Source organism: Macaca fascicularis, chromosome 15 (assembly GCF_037993035.2).
Source record: "Macaca fascicularis isolate 582-1 chromosome 15, T2T-MFA8v1.1".
In the NCBI taxonomy this organism is placed as follows: Eukaryota; Metazoa; Chordata; class Mammalia; order Primates; family Cercopithecidae; genus Macaca; species Macaca fascicularis.
In genome coordinates this window covers 45,932,305-45,953,922 of record NC_088389.1, presented here as the reverse complement: position 1 = coordinate 45,953,922, position 21,618 = coordinate 45,932,305, and the positions used below count along the sequence as shown (strand labels likewise).

The 21,618-nt window shown below is 41.6% G+C and overlaps 1 protein-coding gene and 1 non-coding gene across 13 annotated transcripts in view; one reads left to right on the top strand and one right to left on the bottom strand.

Annotated features, from left to right (window-relative positions):
* Positions 1–21,618, bottom strand: part of SUSD1 (sushi domain containing 1) — a 140,420-nt gene that overhangs the window by 86,680 nt on the left and 32,122 nt on the right. For all 12 annotated transcript variants that reach the window (XR_012424465.1, XR_012424466.1, XR_012424468.1 and 9 more), the window contains one exon: positions 2,729–2,908. Coding sequence is in view for 8 of the 12 variants with exons in the window: in XM_005581060.5 (XP_005581117.3) it covers positions 2,729–2,908 (180 nt within the window). In the remaining 4 variants the exon portion in view is untranslated. The remainder of the gene's footprint in view (positions 1–2,728; positions 2,909–21,618) is intronic.
* Positions 18,326–18,435, top strand: LOC123569240 (U6 spliceosomal RNA). Its single transcript, XR_006692887.1, has one exon. It is a non-coding gene; the product is annotated as a U6 spliceosomal RNA (small nuclear RNA).

Sequence of the window (21,618 nt, the reverse complement as noted above, 5' to 3'; positions counted from 1 at the left end):
TTGAGTGAATGGACAGATTTCCTCAAATTCCCATCCCCAACGTAATTATGAACCATTGCCTATGGACAAATAATCCTCAGGGGCCTACATGTCTTGTTTGCTCTGGCTAGACTTTCCAATGGAAAATATTGGTGAGCAAGACCACAATTCTGCTGCTAGTCAAAGCAGAGATCCAGATCAAAGCTCCTGGAGATTTCACTCTTCAGAGACCTGTCTTCAGAGCCAAGCAAGTCAACAGCCAGAAATATATTCCCAGGGACTGTGTGACAACCATTTGTCATACCTTCTGATCAACCATCCCAAATGGTAAGAATCATTGCCTTTTCTCACCGTGTCCCTCGGAGGCAGAGGTGTGAAATGAATCATGTAGAAGCACACGCTTCTGATTCATGAGAAGAGCTTCACGTGAGGCTAACAACTTTAGGAAAAAGACTAACCATGTGCATGGTGTTTTCAGTTTTCTAAAATGTGCCCCACAGATTATCTTATTTGATTCCTTTTCAACACTCTTTGAAGTAAGAAAAACAGATTTTATTTCCTTCTTTTATAGATGAGGAAACTGAGGCTCAGAATGCCTCACCTAATGACACACGGCTAATATATGGCATTGATAGAATATGAACTGAAGTCTCAAAACTCCTTTTTTTATTGAGACAGAGTCTCACTCTATTCCCCAGGCTAGAGTGCAGGGATGTGATCTTGGCTCACAACTGTCTCCTGGGTTCAAACAATTCTCCTGTGTCAGCCACCCGAGCAGTGGGGGCTACAGGTGTGCACCGCCACACCTGGCAAATTTTTAATTTTTTGTAGAGATGAGGTCTCACTATGTCTTCCAGGCTGGTCTTGAACTCCAGGGGTCAAGCAATCCTCCTGCCTTGGCCTCTCAAAGTGCTGGGATTACAGGTGTGAGCCACTGCACCCAGCTAATTTTTGTATTTTTAGTAGACATGGGGTTTTGCCATGTTGGCCAGGCTGGTCTTGAACTCCTGACCTCAAGTGATCTACCTGCCTCAGCCTCCCAAACTGCAGAGATTACAGGCGTGAGCCACTGCACCAGGCCTCAAAACTCGTTTTCACCAGCAATTCCACTTCTGTGTATATATCCAAAAGAATTGAAAACAGGGTCTCAAAGAGATATTTGTACACACATTTCAAGCATTATTCATCATAGCCGAAAGATGGAACATACCCAAGTGTCCATCAACAGATGAATGGATAAACAAAATGTGGGATACTCATATAATGGACTATTAGCCTTAAGAAGAAAGGAAATGTTGCCACATGTTACAACATGGATGTATCTTAAAGACATTATGCTTAGTGAAATAAGCCAGTCTCAAATGGACAAGTACCATATGAGATACCTACAGTAGTCAAATTCACAAGAGACAGAAAGTAGAAGGGTGACATTCCAGGGGCTGTGGGGAGGGGCAAATGGGGAGTTGTTGTTTAATGGGTATAACGTTTCAGTTTTGCAAGATGAAAAAGTTCTGGAGATTGGTTGTGCAACAACATGAGTATATGTAAACAAACACTACTGAACTGCACACTTAAAAATAGTTCAGATGGTGTCTTCATCAGTTTCATGTTGCTATAAAGGAATACCTGAGACCAGGTAATTTATAAAGAAAGAGGTTTATCTGGCTCATGGTTCTGCAGGCTGTACAGGAAGCATGGCACCAGCATCTGCTTCTGGTGAGGGCCTTGGGAAGTTGATGATCATGGCAGAAGGTGAAGAGGGAGCAGGCATGTCAAACGGCAAGAGAGGGAGCCAAAGAGAGAGAAGAAGGTGCCAGGCTCCTTTTAACAGCGAGCTCTCATGTGAACTAAGAGCAAGAATTCATCACCAAGGGGAGGACACAAAGCCATTCCTGAGTGATCTGGCCCCATGACCCAAACACTTCCCACCAGGCCCCACCTCCAACACTGAAGACCACATTTTGGCATGAGATATGGAGGAGACAAACATCCAAACTATATTAGATGGTAAGCCAGGCATGGTGGCTCACACCTGTAATCCCAGAACTTTGGGAGGCCTAAGCAGGCAGATTGCTTGAGGCCTGGAGTTCGAGACCAGCCTGGGCAACGTGATGAAACCCTGTCTCTACTTAAAATACAAAAATTAGCCAGACATGGTGGCAGACACCTGTAATCCCAGGTACTCGGGAGGCTGAGGCACGAGAATCACTTGATCACTGTAACCCGGGAGGCGGAGGCTGCAGTGAGCTGAGATCGCGCCAGTGCACTCCAGCCTGGGTGACAAAGCAAGACTCCATTTCAAAAAAAAAGAAATGAAACTATATTAGATGATAAATTTTATGTTTTATGTGTGTTAACACAATAAACATTTAAAAACTATTTTTCATCGTAACACCTTTTCTCTGAAAAATGGTCAACAGGTGTTAAGTTAGGAGTGTGCCCCTCTGAGAAAATGGTTCATGGAGAAAAACGTCTCAGCCGGTCAGCAGAGGGGACAGGAATCACAGTGATTTAAGGTGAGTCTCAAAAGATGGATGCATAACATTTTCCATCCAACTTATTTTTCCAATCCACCCTCTAAATCTTCAAGATTTAGCTGACAAATCTAAAGCCAGGTGCACAACCAGGTAAAGAGCAGAGCTGGATGCAGTATGTGGAGTGAAGCAGCAATCAGACAGTTTTAGGCCCTCGGCTCCCACTGGCTGTTTTGTTCCTGGGTAGCAGGAGCCCAGAAGAACAGAATCTGTACCTGTGCATGTTAAAGTGCTTTCTCTCCAGGTGCCTTTCTCTGTGCAAACAGAAGTGATCTTTCCTCCAGGGCTCTCAAAGCCCTCTTGACAGACATACCGAGCCACACCGCCCAGCCTGGAGCTGTGATTTCCTACCAAGATAGCGTGCCGCATTTCTGGAGGGTTGCCACAGTTGATCTCTGCAATGGGAACCAACACAGCACTGGTTATAAGCCCTGACTTCCAACCCTACAATTCATATCTTTAAAATAAATATTTAATAGCGATAGAGGCCACTCAAACAGGAAAAGAGAAAACACTAACCCCATCAAATAATCCAATATAAGTATGTCTGAATTTAATAAAATTTCTAAACATGCACACATAGAGAATAGTCAAATTATGAGATTACTTACTTATAAAGAATTCACTGATCTATGAAATAATATATCTTAGCATTCTTTTAAATATTACAGTTCTCTGGTACATTTGACTATGCATCTTCAGATCATCAACCCCAGAGTAGATGATAATGCAATTGTAGCAATTATTGCCAATTGATTGCTAAATAGAATATATTCAAAATCTCTGAACTTTTTAAAGCAAATTAATGGAGAAAGTATTTATCTCCCAAAGATTCAACTTATATGCACCTTTCAAAGAAAAAAATCAGTTGCACAGGAGGAGATAAACCTGGAATTATAAAATTGATATGAAATTTTTTTCCCTACAACTGACTACTAAAAGACAATTAAATATTTACAAAGAACTATCTAAAGGTAAAAGATTATGACATGACCATTCTAGACCCAGTCGAACTACACTTCACTTAAGAGCCCAAGAAAGTCATTTTTAGATATTTCAGAATTTTTAAAAATCAACCCATGTATCTTTTCTGGGAAAAAAAAATTAAAAAGATGAATCAGAACAAATATCGTAAGAATAAGGGCAGCACAGACAGGTTTTAGAAAAAACACCAAGAAACAATGAAATCAGCAAGATGTATGGATGTCTCCATAATCACTTAAATGTGACTGTAGAGCTTGACATAACTATTAGTAAAGGATTCTAGAACTAAATGTTGAACAATGTAAAATAATAATAAAAATAAAATTTTACATTATTTCAATAAAACCAGAGCAGTGAGTTGAAGGGAGGAAGTAAAGTGTACTAATGTTTCATATCACATGATAGTGCTCATGGATACAACATTATTCAAGAAAGTATAATAAATATAAAATAAGATGGCTGTAATAATTTCAAATGTCACCAATAGTCTCAGTTATACCTAAACACAGAAAGAAAAAAAAAATCTGTTATTCTATAGTAAGAGAAAAAAAAAAAGAAAACAAGGCATTCATTCTGATTTGTGATTTTCTCCCCAATCTGTAGAAAGTCAAGAAAATTAAGCCCTCCTGACATCCAGCCTTTTTAAACAGAAGTCCTTTTATTGAGATAACAGCATTCAAACTAGAGAAAATCATATAATCTGTTCCCATATCCCCACCAGCCATCCTTGCTCTTAGAAATAGATGGCTTCTTTTAAATGAGCCTCTGATACAGAATGTGTGGATTTAATGGAATTGCACTCTTTTCCATTCCATTGTGGATGCTTGGTCTGTTGCAGGACCCCAGAGTTATTTCTAGGAGGGAGGTTTCCCAGAGCAGGATCTCATCTAATTTCCAACCCTGTCTACCTCTCATGTCCCAGGTTTGCCCACAGAGCTTTGGTTCCCTTTTCATGCATATTCACCAGACACAAGACTCTTTGGCCCTCATCATGTTTTCCCAGCATCAAACCTTTAGATGTATTTAATGGCCCAAGACATTCCAAGAATGAATATATTTGTGTGCACACAAGCAACCAACCAAAGAGATGGTTAATGTTTCATAAGACTGCCTAGTCACATTGTTGACATCTGAAACATCTTCTAATTTAAGACAGAGTTCAGTTACAGCAGGAAGTAGAGGGGCCATCGCTAAGGAGGTTGGAGGTATAGGTTCGTGTACACTGAAGGTGGAAGGTTAAAGTGCTCAGTGGAGAAGTCTGGGAGGGAACCCAGCGCAAGTCATTGGGTTAGGGGAGAAGCACAAACACAAAAGGGATAAAAGTACAAAAGATAAATAGATTGGCTTCCATCTTGGATGTGACCAAGAATAATGGAAGGCATGATGACTTTGGTTGGGACTGCAAGATTTTTTTAAAAAATTAATACCAAATATTACCCAATTGATAAGAAATCAATAACTTGTTATCTAAGGATTAAGGCTCAAAGGCTCAGGTGGATGACCCATTAGGAAGCAGCTTGGACCTGTGGCTCTGTGAGTTCCCCATTAACAGAGCTATTCAAGTTGGACAGTCCCTCAGCAAGAGACATTTAGAGAGGATTCCAGCATGGCTTGGATTAAACGCATGGTTGTAACAGCTACACATCTGAATCCCCTGGGAAGCTTTAGAAAAACGCACGTACTGGAGTCCCACACCCACCCGGAGATAACTCTTCTGATTCAGTAGTACTGAATTGGGTTCTTGGTATCCAAATTTCTACAAAGCTCCAAATTTGATTTTGGTGCACACCCTCAGCTGAGAATCTGAATGAAATCCTGGCTACCATTTGTCATCATATGCATTCCAACAGATCCTAAATATAAAGCATTACTATTCACAATACCCATCCATGTTAAGGGTTATTTTCCCCACTGTACAGGCGAAGACAGCTCAAAATGATTGAATGATACGTTCAAAGTTACACAGGCAATTATGGGATGGCCAGGAGTTGAAGGCATGTCAGTTGTATTCTTTTCCCTACACCCACAGCTTCTCGAAAGTTGGCTGGGCATGGTGGCTCACACCTGTAATCCCAGCACTTTGGGAGGCTGAGGCAGGCAGATCACTTGAGACCAGGAGTTTGAGACCAGCCTAGCCAACATGGCAAAACCTCATCTCTACCAAAAATACAAAAATTACCCAGGCGTGGTGGCATGTGTGCCTGTAATCTCAGCTACTCAGGAGACTGAGGCACAAGAATCAGTTGAACCCAGGAGGCAGAGGTTGCAGTGAGCTGAGATCGTGCTACTGCACTCCAGCCTGGCCAACAGAGTGAGACTCCATCTCAAAAAGAAAAAGAAAAATGTTGTTCCAACTCTGCCCAGGCTGGAGTGCAGTGGCGCCATCACAGTTCACCGCAGCCTTGACCTCCGGGGCTCAAGAAATCCTCCCACCTCAGCCTCCCAAGGAGTTGGGACCACAGGCATGTACCACCATGCCCAGCTAATTTTTCAGTTTTTTGTAGAGACAGGGTCTCTCTATATTGCCCAGGCTGGTCTCGTACTCTCAGACCCAAGCGATCTTACCGGCCTCAGCTTCAAAAAACGTTTTTTTGTTTGTTTTTTGTTTTTGTTTTTGTTTGTTTGTTTGTTTGTTTTGAGACAGTCTCACTCTGTTGCCCAGGCTGGAGTGCAGTGGCATGATCCCAGCTCATTGCAACCTCTGCCTCCCGAATTCAAGTGATTCTCATGCCTCAACCTCCCAAGTAGCTGGGACTACAGGCATGCGCCACCACGCCCAGCTAATTTTTTGTAGTTTTAGTAGAGATGGGGTTTCGCCATGTTGCCCAGGCTAGTCTTGAACTCCTGAGCTCAAGCGATCCACCTGCCTCAGCCTCCCAAAATACTAGGATTACAGGTATAAGCCACCATGCCCGGCCTACAGTTTTGTTTTTTTTTTTTTTTTTTTTTGTTTTTTTTGTTTTTTTTGTTTTTTTTTGTTTTTTTGAGACGGAGTCTCGCTCTGTAGCCCAGGCTGGAGTGCAGTGGCCGGATCTCAGCTCACTGCAAGCTCCGCCTCCCGGGTTCACGCCATTCTCCTGCCTCAGCCTCCAGAGTAGCTGGGACTACAGGCGCCCGCCACCTCGCCCGGCTAGTTTTTTGTATTTCTTTAGTAGAGACGGGGTTTCACCGTGTTCGCCAGGATGGTCTCGATCTCCTGACCTCGTGATCCGCCCGTCTCGGCCTCCCAAAGTGCTGGGATTACAGGCTTGAGCCACCGCGCCCGGCTTTTTTTTTTTTTTTAGATGAAGTCTCACTCTGTCACCCAGGCTGGAGTGCAGTGGTGCAATCTTAGTTCACTGCAACCTCCGTCTCCTGGGTTCAAGCAATTCTCCTGCCTCAGCCTCCTGAGTAGCTGGGATTACAGGTGCCTGCAACCATACCCAGCTAATTTAGTATTTTTAGAAGAGACAAGAGTTTCATCATGTTGGCCAGGTTAATCTCAAACTCCTGACCTCAAGTGATCCTCCCAGAAAAACTTTTTAAATAGAGTAGTAGTCAGAATGATTTGAACTCTCTGAAGAAATAACACATACATTAGGACCTGAAGGCTGGCAATGAGCAAGCCACGTTTGGGACCGAAGGAAGAATATTTCAATCAAATGAAAGCACCAATGCAAAGACCCTGAGGTAAGAAAGCTCTTGGTGGGTTCCAAAAAGGGAAAAGCAACCTGTGTGGCAGGAGCCTAGTTAGTGAGAGGGAGACCAGCATGAGATGAAGGTGGAGAAAAAAGCAGAGCCAAACCACACAGGGCCTTATAAATCTTGGGCTTTATTTTAAAAGCAGTGGAAGCTCTTGTTGGGTTTTAAGTATGGGAATGAAAAATCTGATTTAGGTTTTTAAAAGACCACTTCGGCTGTTAGGTAGAGAAAGGTTGGGAGAAGAATAGGAATAAAAAAAGAGACATCAGCCAGGGTCTACAGCAGTAGTTCAACCGAGAGATGGACTTCTCGGATGGACTTCAGAGGGGATGGAAATGGAAGGAAGAGATGGATTTGCGATGTATTCTGGAAGCAGAACTGAATGCTCGTGGTGATAGTTTGGATGTGAGGGTGAGAAGCGGGGTGGAATCAAGACTATTACCTAGAGACTATTACTTAGAGATACAGGAAGTATAGAGTATTATCTATTCTTTCTGCTGTTTCGGGATTCTTGTTTTGTTTTGAGACAGGGCCTTACTCCTGTCGCCAAGACTGGAGTGCAGTGGCACAATCACAGCTCACTGCAGCTTCGACCTCCTGGGCTCAAGTGCTCCTCCCAGCTCAACCTCCCAAGTAGCTGGGACCTCACACGTGCACCACCACATATGGCTAATTTTTGTATTTTTTGTACATATGGGGTTTCACCATGTTGCCCAGGCTGGCCTCAAACTCCTGGGCTCATGAAATCTGCCCACTTCGCCCTCCCAAAGTGCTGGGATTACAGGCGTGAGCCATCACTCAGCCGAGTATTATCTATTCTTATACAAGTATTATCTACTGTTCATATGACCTTTATTTCATGCCTCGCAGATTTAGTGTCTTTTTATGAATACATATCTATCTTCCCAAATATATGGACAGTTCCTCAAGGACAGAGTTTTTGTCTTATAATTCTTGTACCTCCGCAAGGCCCGCTTAAAAACATATGTTTTACACCGTTGTTCATTGATAGCTTGCTACTACTTTATCACAGTTCAAGATGCAATAAATGCTGCTGTGATATGCCACCAGCCCCTCAGGAAGAAACCAGACATCACTAGATCCTACATCCAAATAACAGGACAGACATTACTTCCATATTTATTATCCAACACAGGTAATTCACATGCACCAAACACCAAGTACATGAGAGCTGAGAAAAAGCCCCACAAAAACCAGTATCAATCTTGTGGCAGGAAATTATAAGGAAGTTATTCAGGCCTCAATAATTTTAATAATAATAGCATTCAGCCAGGCATGGTGGCTCACGCCTGTAATCCCAACACTTTCAGAGGCCAAGGCAGGAGGATTGCTTCAGCCCAGGAGTTCAAGACCAGCCTGGCAAACATGCTGAAACCCCATCTCTACTAAAAATATAAAAATCAGTCAGGGGTGGTGGCGCATGCTTGTAATCCCAGCTATCTGGGAGGCTGAGGAAGGAGGATCGCTCAAACCTGGGAGGCAGAGGTTACAGTGAGCCAAGATTGCACCACTGCACTCCAGCTTGGGCAATAGAGTGAGGCTCCATCTCAGAAATTAAAGAAGGATAGGAGAGGGGAGGGGAGGGGAGGGGAGAAGAGAGGGAAAGGAGAGGGAGAGGGAGAGGAGAGGGAGGAGAGAGGGAAAGGAGAAGGAAAGGAGAAGGAAGGAAAAGAAAGAAAAGGTAGGAAGGAAAGAAAAAGGAAGAAAAGAAAGAAAAGGGAAAGGAAAGGAAAAGAAAGGAAGAAGGGAGGAAGGAAGGAAGGAAGGAAGGGGAAGGAAGGAAGGGGAAGGAAGGAAAGAGAAGGAAGGAAAGAGAAGGAAGGAAGGAAAGGTAGGAAAGGAAAGGGAAGGGAAGGGAAGAAAGAGAGAGAAAGAGAGAGAAAGAGAGAGAATATAGTATTCATTGAAATACTCCCAAACACAAGGTAGTCTACTGGATACACACTACCTTATTTATTCCAACAGAAAATCCTACAAAGTAGCCAGGCGAGGTGGCTTATGCCTGTAATCCTAGCACTTTGGGAAGCTGAGGAGGGCGGATCACTCTGAGCTCAGGAATTCAAGATTAGCCTGGGCAACATGGCAAAACCCCATCTCTACAAAAAAATTTTAAAAATAAAAATAAAAATACAATAACTAGCCAGGCATTGGTGGCTCGTGCCTGTAGTCCCAGCTACTCGGGAGGCTGAGGTGGGAGAATCACTTGAGCCCAGGAGGTGGAAGCTGCAGTGAGCCAAGATCGCACTACTGCACTCCAACCTAAGTGACAGAGACCCTGTCCCGAAGAAACAAAACCAAAAAAGAAAATCCTCCAAGGTAGGTGGGGTTTTCTCATACAGTTTACAGATAGGAAGATGGAGGCCCTAAGAGCTTACGTCACATTCAAAGTCACACCACTCGTAAAAGAGCTGATATTCAAACTGTGGTTTGTGTGACCTCAAAGTCCAGGTCCAGTAAATCTGGGCAGCTTCACCACAACGGGCTCCACCTAGGCCCTGACCCGGTTCTTTAACCTTACAGGTTGGCTAAAACCTAAGGAGAAAAGGTTGCCTGAATAAGCATTCAAGTCAGTCTGGAAGGGTTCGATGACAACGCCTCCTGCCCAATCTTGTCTCCAAGAACTTTCCAAGAGCAAGAGAGCTGCTGGAAATAGATGTCTCTCTGCAGCTCTGTGACTCCCCGAAACCTTCTTGGGCCTGATGTTTAACCCTATGTATGACATTAGAGTCTGGCCTGGGGCTTGCCTAGAACATGACCCCGTCACAGATATTCCCAACTACTGCCACTTCTGCTCAGACCAAATGGCATCCAAGAAAGTAGGTAGTTCCTACTAAGAAACACTCAAAAATCAATCCAACAGAGGCCACAGTGGGAAATAAAAATATAATCCTATTTCATACATTAAAAGACCCCGAAACTCGTACTATCACAAGGAAATAAACATTTAAAAGCAGTTTATACTCCCAAGGAAGAAAAAATAAGCAGCACAAATTTGCATTGCATATGCATAGGGACATTCATTAAAGCACATGTTTCTCTGGCTAATTACGTTATTAAGTAACAACGTTTGCATCTGCATCAGAAATACAGTCAACTAATTATGAGCATGGCTGGGAATTTTCCCTTACTCTCCCATTGTCTGTGATTTTATTCAAATAATGAGCTTCAAAACAGGGCTCCCGGGGGAGTGGGGGAGAATGTGTTGTGCTGGTTTCAAGGGCCAAATTTATAATATAACTTATATCTCATATCTTGAAGATAAAAATGTTTATCCACAGGGCCAGCTTTCATATTCTACCAAGGAAATAGTCCAGAAGGAAATTTCTTTGATGAAAGGTACAGGCAACTTACGGCATCTAATCAACAACTGACTGTATCACAAATGTCACCCATATTGGCTGCTGTTTATTATACACATCAGCACAATAACATAGATTGATGACAGAAAGAATCTAGTAATATAAAGGCTCCATCTAAGACTGTTTAGAGATCAATAAATAACAAGCTGAGAAAGAAAAAAAGTGACCAAAAATGCCAATAAATTCAGGCAGACATTTTGCCACCTGCCAGGGGAATGAATGATGGACCCATTCCACTTACTGATACTGACCCCAAAATAAAATCTCCCCAGAAAAATAAGCAAGTGCTATATGTAAAGCTTTGCAAAAGAGCAGAAGCAAGTGCTAAAAACTGAAGAAAATCACATTCGAGTCAGTTTTCATCTTTACCCAACAATAACAGAAATAAGTCTCTAGCGTGCCTTGGAATCCGATCAGAAGGCTAGCACATCAACTGGAAATTAGTGGAATGTGGTAGGTTGTAAGGGCCTGAACAGTCCAGGCAAATTTACACCAGGGTCTGCGCAATGCTTACGTTCCAAATCAGATAATTCAGCGTGATACCTACAGTTTCTTCATTTGTTTCATCTGTGAAAGTGTTCTCTCCCCCACTAAATGGTAACCTCTTTCTGGGCTGTGCATATACCCTGTATTTTTAAATATCCTCTGCAGTCCTTTGAATTATAAACATTATTTTAAACATCTTTGTGACGTTCCTATGTAAGTAACATGGTCTAAGGAATCTTCAACAAAGTTTCATGCATCTTGCAGCATGTCTGCATATAACCATGAATTTGACTGTTGAGGTTGGCCCCTCATTCCAGGATCCCTTGGGCACTAAATTACACATATCACTCATGATGGAGGTTGGAATCTAATGTCTCAATATCTAGCAAGTTGAACTTAGAAAATGTTATACAGCAGAAAGAACAAGGCTGGGCGCAGTAGCTCACTCCTATAATCCTAGTACTTTGGAAGGCCAAGGCATGAGGATCACTTGAGCCCAGCAGTTCAAGACCAGCCTGGGCAACATGTTAAGACACTGTTTCTTAAAAAAGAAAAAAAAAAGAAAAAAATTTATGTTAATTAGCCAAGCATGGTGACCCATGCCTGTAGTCCCAGCTACTCGGGAGACAGAGGCAGGAAGATCCCTTAGGCCCAAGAATTTGAGGGTGCACTGAGCCATGATTGCACCACCACACTCCATCCTGGGCAACACAACTGAGACCTCATGTCTGAAAAAAAAAAAAAACAAAGCCAGGGGCATTGCATTACCAGACTTCAAACTACACTACAAGTCTACAGTAACCAAAATAGCACGGTACTGGTACAAAAACAGACACATAGGCCAAGAGGCCAATGGAACAAAATAGAGAACCCAGAAATGAAGCCACATCTTCCACAAAAATGTCAACAATAACAAGCAATGGGGAAAGGACTCCCTGTGCAGTAAATGGTGCTAGGCTAGCTGGCTGGCCATATGCAGAAGAATGAAACTGGACCCCTACTTTTCACCATATATAAAAATAAATTCAAGATGGATTAAAGACCTAAATATAAGACCACAAACTGTAAGAATGCTGGAAGAAAAACTACAAAACACCATTCTGGACATCAGCCTTGGGAAATAGTTTATTATTAAGTCCTCAATAGGAATTGGAACAAAAACAAAAGTTGACAAGTGGGACCTAATTAAACTAAGGAGCCTGTACGGCAAAACAAACTATCAACAGAGGAAATTTATAGCCTACAGAACGGGATAAAATATTCACAACCTGTGCATCTGACAAAGGTCTAATATCCAGAATCTATAAGGAACTTAAACAATTCAACAAGCAAACAACAAATAACTCCATTAAAAAGTGGGCAAAAGACATGAACAGACGTGTCTCAAAAGAAGACACACAAGCGATCAAGAAACATATGAAAAAATGTTCCACATCACTTATCATCAGAGAAATGCAAATCAAAACCACAATGAGATTCCATCTCACACCAGTCAGAATGGCTATCATTAAAAAGTCAAAAAACAACAGATGCTGGTAAGGCTACAGAGAAAAGGGAATGGTTATATGCTGTCGGTGGGAATGTAAATTCATTCAGTCACTGTGAGAAATCTCCAAAGTCCTTTCCAAAGAGCTTAAAACAGAACTACCATTCAACCCAGCAATCCCATTACTGGGTATATATCCAAAAGAAAATAAATCATTCAATCAAAAGGATGCATGTACTTGTATGTTAATCGCTGTACTATTCACAATAGCAAAGACATGGAATCAACCTAGATGCCCATCAATGGTGGATTGGATAAAGAAAATGTGGTACATGTACACCATGGAATACTACACAACCATAAAAAAAAATCATGTCCTTTGCAGCAACATAGGTTCAGCTGGAGGCCACTTCTAATATCCTAAGCATATTAAGGCAGGAACAGAAAATTCTAATATTCTAAGCATATTAATGCATGAACAGACAATCAAATACCACACGTTCTCTCATATAAGTGGGAGCTAAACATTGGGTATTCATTCACATAAAGATGGGAACAATAGACATGGGGGACAAATAGAGGGAGGAGAGAGGAAGGGGGTTGAAACACTAACTGTTGGGTACCATGCTCACTACATAGGTGACAGGATCATTCATATCCCAAATCTCAGCATCACGCAATATACCCTTGTAACAAACTTGCACATGTGCCCCCTGAATCTAAAATAAAAGTTGAAATTATTTAAAAAAAAAAAATGTGGCCAGGCACCGTGGCTCACCCCTGTAATCCCAGCACTTTGGGAGGCCGAGGCAGAAGGATCACCTGAGGCCAGGAATTCGAGACCAGCCTGGCCAACATGGTGAAATCCCAGCTCTACTAAAAATACAAAAATTAGCCAGGTGTGGAGGCAGGCGCCTGTAATCCCAGCTACTTGGGAGGCTGAGGCAGGAGAATCACTTGAACCCAAGAGGCGGAGGTTGCAGTGAATCAAGTTTGTGCCATTGTACTCCAGCCTGGGCGACAAGAGCAAACTCTGTCTCAAAAAAGAAAAGAAAAAAAAAATGTTACTGCAAGCATAAAAGAAAAATGGGAGGGTTATAGTTTGCCATGAAGCACATTCTCAAGAGTAGTTTATTAACTGCTCTAATGAGCTCATTAGTACCCAAAAGTCTACTTGCTCTTAAGGCAACAGAAAGAAAAACAGATTACTTTTTGATGCATTTTGTATTCTAAATTCTTCCATGAACTTTAGCCTTGACTAACAATATATTTTCTTCAGATCGTATTCATAGAGAAAGCTCATTTGGAGGAAAAAAAAAATTTTCCTTTTCACATAACACTTATCATCAATAAATAGTGTCTAGTATGGAAACAACTGGAATCTAACCACTTCAGAAACTGCAGAGGAGGTGGTAGGGTGCATAAAAGCATGAATGCTAGGAGAAAAAAAGGGCTTAGGAGATCTCTTGTAAGGATCTTCCATTTGCAGAAGTGACAATAATGTTTGTCAATGCTTTGAGCTGCATATGAATATTTCTTTTTATCAAAAGATAACATTAAAACGCTTCATTCTAACGTTCTAGTTGTAAATAGAATGTCTGAATGGAAAACAAATAAATAAGGTAAAGTAAAAACTGAAGAACTTTAGACTTTCTCATTTTATAGTAGGAAGTTTCCGAAAGATCTTACATTTTTGATAAGGAGACCTGCCACTCCTCGCTAGAAAATGGCCCACTTGTTCATGACTGTGACATTGAGCCATACCTATTCTGCATTACGCACAAGGTCAAGGGCTTTATTCATTATCCCATTAAATATTCACAATAGCTCTAAGAGATGAACACCATTTTATTCCCTTCCACGAAAGGAAACTGGAGTTTAGAGAGGTTCAGAAGTGGTTGCACAACTAGTTAGTGGCTAAGACAAAACTTACATAGGTCTTTCTGAGCCAAAAGCTCATGCACCATCCCTACTATTAGCAGCCTTATAACCAATGTCATCACTCATTCAGCACACTCAAATTACTTCAACCATTTACAAATACGGAGACATATTTTAATGGCATTTACTTGGCAAAAGCGTAACCCAACAGAACTGCTGCATGCAATGGGTAAGTCAATGCAGTTTTAAAAAACGTGTTAAAAGATCAGTATATTGTGAGGTGCCAGAAAATGTATTTAATTGTTTTTAATTTTTATTTATTTATTTTTTAAAAGTTTTTAGAGACAGAGTCTTCCCCTGTTGCCCACGCTGGAGTACAGTGGCATGATCACAGCTCACTGTAACCTTGAACTCCTGGGCTCAAGCGATCCTCCCACCTCAGCCTCCTGAGCAACTGGGACTACAGGTGCATGCCATCACGCCCAGACAATTTTTTATTTTTTTGCAGAGACAAGGTCTCACTATATTTTCCAGGCTGGTCTTGAACTCCTGGCCTCAAGCAATCTTCCTTTCCTGGCCTCCCAAAGTGCTAGGATTATAGGTGTAAGCCACCATGCCCAGTCCAGAAAATGTATTTCAAATGACCAAACATCCTATCACCCGGAACACAGATCCTATACACAAGGTAAATGTGCTCTCACTCACTCCTCCCTCAGCCATGGTGGCATCATTAGTCAATCACAGCATTCGTCTGTGCTAAGTCTGGATGTGGTCTCAGGATCCTTTTCACACCAGCCCTAAGACTCCACGGGCAGCCGTGTAACGAAGCTTATCTGCCACTCTTCATTTGAATGCACTAAATTGTGGTACAATTTATGTCCAAGCTTTTTCAAACTCTTTCCACTTTTGTAGAGATAAATCAGGCCCTACTAAGAAAAATCTCAAAAGACGAAGAGTTGACTCAGCAACAGTGAATACCCTTCTGGCCGGGTCCTAGACCACACTGTGCGTGAAGGTGTGTTTGTCTCGGCACCCCTCTCCTAGCGCCCTTCAGCTTTTTCATCATCACCTCCCATCTCCAGGGTACGCTGACTGGGGCTGCCTTCTAGAAAAGTGCGTTGGGCTCTCATCTTGGTGCATAAGCTCGTGACATACAGTAAGTGACTTCCTTATCCTGGTCCTTAAACTCCTCTGTGAAATGGGAAATAATGCCAATCTATTAACCTTACACATGTTAAAGTGCTGGCCATCTCTACAGAATCAGGCTCTGCTATTAATGGACTTTGGAAACCATGTCCCACCCTGTTGACCAACTCAAAGGAGAAATTCTGCTTCTGTAATCAGCCCACCATGCTGGGCCATCCACCCTATAAGGGCCATACACAGAGGTAATGGGGGAAATCAGGAGTCAGCCCCAAGGTCTCTGTTTCTGCTTTATCAAAGCCTAGAGATGTCATGCCAAGAGAGAAACAAGCATGAAGGCCTAGAAGACAAAGCAAGAAGATTCGGAACTGGGAAAGGACATAAAGCTTGGGGACAAAACAAAAAAGGGGGCAAGGGTTTCTACAAGGCTCACCCACACGATAAGCTGGGATGGCAGTTAAGGAGCCCATTCCACAATGACTGCCGTCATCTGCAGCGCCTCTTGAGGGGACCTCAAGGTGCTTCCACAGACCTTAAGTATGCCAGGCACTGTGTTATGTCCTGGTGAGATCCTGCTAAAGAAGGCTGTATGGTTGCTGAGCTCCCCAATTTACAGTCCAGTAGGAGAGACTAATGAAAGCCATGAAATCAATCATAAATAATATACTTATTTACTAGGTACTAAGAAAGAGAATAATGACAGAGGTGACTTTTTTATTTTTTATTATTATTTTTTTTTTGAGACGGAGTCTTGCTCTGTCACCCAGGCTGCAGTTCAGTGGCGCAATCTCAGCTCACTGCAAGCTCCACCTCCCAGGTTCACACCATTCTCCTGCCTCAGCCTCCAGAGTAGCTGGGACTACAGGCGCCCGCCACCACGTCCAGCTAATTTTTTGTATTTTTAGTAGAGACGGGGCTTCACCATGTTAGCCAGGACGGTCTTGATCTCTTGACCTCGTGATCCACCAGCCTCGGCCTCCCAAAGTGCTGGGATTACAGACGTGAGCCACCACACCTGACCCCAGAGGTGACATTTAAACTGAAACTTGAAACATGAAAAGGAGCTTGATAAGCAGAAAGCAGAGAGGCTGCAGCAAGAGATGAATGGATAAAATGTGATCCGTCCATACAGTGGAATATTATTCAGCCTTAAAAATGAATCACATTCTGATACGTGCTGCAACATGAGTAAACCTTGAAAACATGCTAAGCAAAAGAAGCCAGACATAAAAAGACAAATATTATGATTCCACATAGATGAAGTGCATACAGTAGGCAAATTCCTAGTGACAGAAAGCAGATAGAGGTTACCAGAGTCTAGAAAAAGAGGGAATGAGGAGTTAGTGTTTAAAGGGTACAGTTTCCATTTGGGATGATGATAAAGTACTGGAAATGGATAGTGGTAATGGTTATACAACATTGTGAATGTACTTAGTGGCGCTAAATTGTTCACTTATATATGGTTAAATGGTAAATATTATATTATGTATATTTTAACCCCCCCCAAAAAAAAACTTTTTAAAGCAAAGAGACCAGGTACAATGCCTCATGCCTGTAATCCCAGCTACATGGGAGGCTGAAGCAGAAGGATCACGTGAGTCCAGAGTTCGAGGCTGCACTGAGCTATGATCATACCACTGCACTCCAGTCTGGGCAACAGAGCAAGACCCCATCTCTAAAAGATATACATTAAAAATTTTAAAAATAGGCCAGGTGCGGTGGCTTATGCCTATAATCCAACACTTTGGGAGGTTAAGGCATGAGGATCACTTGAGTCTAGGAGTTTGAGACCAGTCTGGGCAACATAGTGAGACTCTGCCTCTGTGAAAAATTAAAAAAAAAAAAAAAATAGCTTGGCATGGTGGCACACACCTGTAGTCTAAGCTACTCCGGAGACTGAAGTGGGAAGATCACTTGAGCCCAGCAGTTCAAGACTGCAGCGGGCTGTGGTTGAACGACTGCACTCCAGCCTAGGTGACAGAGAAAGACCGTGTCTAAAAGAAAAACCAAAAAACAAAAAATACCCTTTTCCTCAGCAGCATCAAAGTTCATAATTTGCTAGTGTTTTTAGTGGAATTCCCAATTCCTGTGGCTTTATAACTTTGAGATAAAAATACAATGTCAGTTGGCACATGGCCCAGATTCTAGAGTCCCAAAGAAGACTGAAGGATAAATAAGAAGGGGTGTGTGAGCTCAGAAAGGAGCAGGCACAGCCGTGAGAAACCGAGGCCATGTGGTGACACGGGGGTGGAGGAGGAGGAAGGTGTCAGCGGGCAGAGGGAGCAGTTATTAGAGAAGGAAAAAAGAAGTGAAGATCTTTTAAATAACAGTTCTTTGGGAAAATGCAGCAAGCACTCTCCTCTACATTAACTTTCTACATTCTCAGTCTAATAATCCAGATGATTACTAATTTTCAAGGCAATCTAAATGATTTTATATGGAGTTTCCTATGTAAATCCTTAGAGGGTTCTTTGATAGGCATTACTGCATATTTTCATTTAAGTTCTGCATTTTAGTTGATCCACTGAAAGATCATCTAAGAACTAAAATATTATCTTTAGAAATTCTTAACCACTGAGGATGATAACTAACCATCAAAATACGTGTAGAACCTACACAGCAAGTCAGAATACCAAAATGATAAACTTAGCCATGCACATCACTGGCATTTCTTAACTATGCAATAAATTCAATGAAAATGGTGAGGGTTTCTCTTTTTACCAAAATGAAAACAAGTTTGTTTCTTTGTCTGATATGTGAAACATTCCGTCATGCTCACTTTGGCAGCACATATACTAAAATTGGAATGATACAGAGACTAGCATGATCCCTGTGCAAGTATGACATGCAAATGCATGAAGCATTCCATTAAAAAATTTATTTCAATACAGAAAGTATATAAAATATAAAAATCGGCTGGGCACAGTGGCTCACGCCTATAATCCCAGAACTTTGGGAGGCCAAGGTGGGTGGATCAGCTGAGGTCAGGAGTTTGAGACTAGCCTAGCCAACATAGCAAAACCCCATCTCTACTAAAAATACAAAAAATTAGCTGGGCATGGTGGCAGACACCTATAATCCCAGCTACTTGGGAGGCTGATTCAGGGAGAATGGCTTGAACCCAGGAGGCAGAGGTTGCAGTTAGCTAGATCGCACCATTGCACTCCAGCCTGGGCAACAGAGTGACACTCCATCTCAAAAAAAAAAAAAAGTATATATATATAAAGTGTATATATACATAAAGTATATGTATATAAAAAGTGCATGTATATAAAAAGTATATGTATATAAAGTCCAGGATCCCCCACCCCCCCAGTGGAAATTATCACCATTAACATTTTGATGTATGGTGTTCTAAACATTTTTCTAAGCTTATCTATATATAGGGACTTTTTCAAAATGAAGACTGTTATTCATAGAATTTGTAACTCTGAAACATACTATTAATACATATCTATGCAATTATCCTGCCTCAGCCTCCCGAGTAGCTGGGATTACAGGTGCACTCCACCATGACCAGCTAATTTTTTGTATTTTTAGTAGAGATGGGGTTGCACTATGCTGGCCAGGCTGGTCTCAAACTCCTGATCTCGTGATCCACCTGCCTTAGCCTCCCAAAGTGCTGGGATTACAGGCGTGAGCCACTGTGCCTGGCCTTTAATAAATATTCTTTTTTAAATATTGCTTTTCTAATATAATTTTATTGGATACATAATATTCCATTTTAAGGAATTGATTTACTTAACCAATCTCTTATTGTTAGACATTTGAGATTGTTTCTAATATTTCACTACGATAAATAGTTATAAACAAATATAACTACAGCAAATTAGAAGTATGAGGGCTTCACACTTCTTTGCATGCACAAACAAATTGGAAAATCTGGATGAAGTAAATAATTTTCTAGAAATACATAAATTACCAAAATTTATCTTAAGAGAGAAAGAAAAAGAGTGGACATGATTAGATATACCAGTAAGTACAGGAAGAATTTTAAAATAGTCCAAATAGTCCAAGGGCTACCTCTCCAACAGTGCCACATCCAGATGGTTTTATAGATGAAATCTCCCAAATCTTTAAAAATTCTATTTGTAGTATTCCAGAAATAGAGAAAGAAGGAAATTTTTACATTCTTTTTTTTTTTTTTAATTCAGAATAACATTAATACCAAACTGAAAAAAGATGGCACAGGAAAATAAAATAGAGCAATTTCACTTATGAATATCAGTGCAAGATTTCTAAGTAAAATTTAGCAAATATAATCCAAACGAAAGGAATAAAACACCAAAAACCCAGATTAATTCATTCCAGCAATTAGTACTGATCATTATCAGGAAAGCTAACAATATAACCCACACATTATTATTATTTTTTTTTTCTTTATGAGACAGGGTCTCGCTCTGTCACCCAGGCTGGAGGGCAGGGTGTGATCATGGCTCACTACAGCCTCAACCTCCCAGGCTCAAGTGGTCCTCCCACCTCAGCCTCCCAAGTAGCTGGGACTACAGGCATGCACCATCACTCCCAGGCTGGTCTTGAACTCCTGGGCTCAAGCTATCTGCCTGCCTGGGCCTCCCAGAGTGCTGGAATTACAGGCATGAGCCGCCGCATCTGGCCACATTAGTATTTAAAAGAAGAAAAAAATATATATAATCACCTGCCTAAAAGACACGATAAAAATAACTTATTTCCAATTTTAAAAAAAGAAATTCCTCAAAAGTGGGAAGAGATTGATGCTTCCTTTAGATTATGGACATATAGCCAAAAACTAGAAAAATGGTAATTTAAAAATTTTTTTTTCACTTTTCAGGCAGAAACAGGCACATAAAATGATAATATTCGTAGACAGAGAAACAGAAAACCAGGTCAAGCGTGGTGGCTCATGCCGGGAATCCCAGCACTATGGGAGGCTGAGACAGGCAGATCACTTGAGGCCAGGAGTTCAAGACCAGCCTGGGCAACATGGCGAAACCCCATCTCTATAAAAAATACAAAGATTGTACAGGCATGGTAGCTCGTGCCTGTAGTCCAGTTACTCAGGAGGCTGAGGTGGGAGGATGGCTTGAGCCCAGGAGCACCAGTGCACTCCAGTCTGGGTGGCAGAGCAAGAATCGGTCTCAAAAACAAGAAAAAGGAAAAAGAAACAGAAAAACAGAAAGCCAAAAATTTTTTTAAAACTAACCAAGAGCCAGTGTCATCATAAAAACAGAAGCAGCATAACAAAGTGGTTGAAAACAATTCTGAAACTAGAATTCTTGGGTTCAAGTTGAGCTCTATCTCTAGTTGTGTGACCTTAAACAAATCACAGTCATGCGTCACTTGACAATCTGCATACATTTTGAGAAATGCATCATTAGGCAATTCCTTCATTGTGTCAAAGTCACAGAGTGTACTTATACAAACCTAGATGGTAGAGCCTGCTACTCACTTAGGCTGTATGGTATACCTATTGTTCCTAGGCTACAAATTCACACAGCATGTTACTATACTGACTACTATAGGCAATGATAACACAATGGGAAGTACTTATATATCTAAATATAGAAATGATACAGTAAAAATACAGAATAAAACATAAAAAATGATACACCTGTAATAGGGCACTTACCATGAGTGGAGCTTGCAGAACTGGAAGTTGCTCTAGGTGAGTCAGTGAGTGAATAGTGAGTGAATGCGAAGGCCTAGGACATTACTGTACACTTTTATGTATAGTAATGTACATACAGGAATGTACTTGCTGACAGAGCAGTAAGTTTGTTTACACCTGCAACGCCACAAACACGTGAGTGTGTTGCACTACATTATGACGGCTACGATGTCCCTAGGCAATAGGAATTTTTCAGTCTCATTATGATCTTATGGGACCACTACAATGTGGTCCATCATCATATATAAAGTGCTTAAAATAATACTTGGCACACAGTGCCATATGAGTAGACATGATTAGATATACCAGGCGCAGTGGCTCACACCTGTAATCCCAGCACTTTGGAAGGCCAGGGCAGGCAGATCACTTAAAGTCAGGAGTTCAAGACTAGTCTGGCCAACATGGTGAAACCCCATC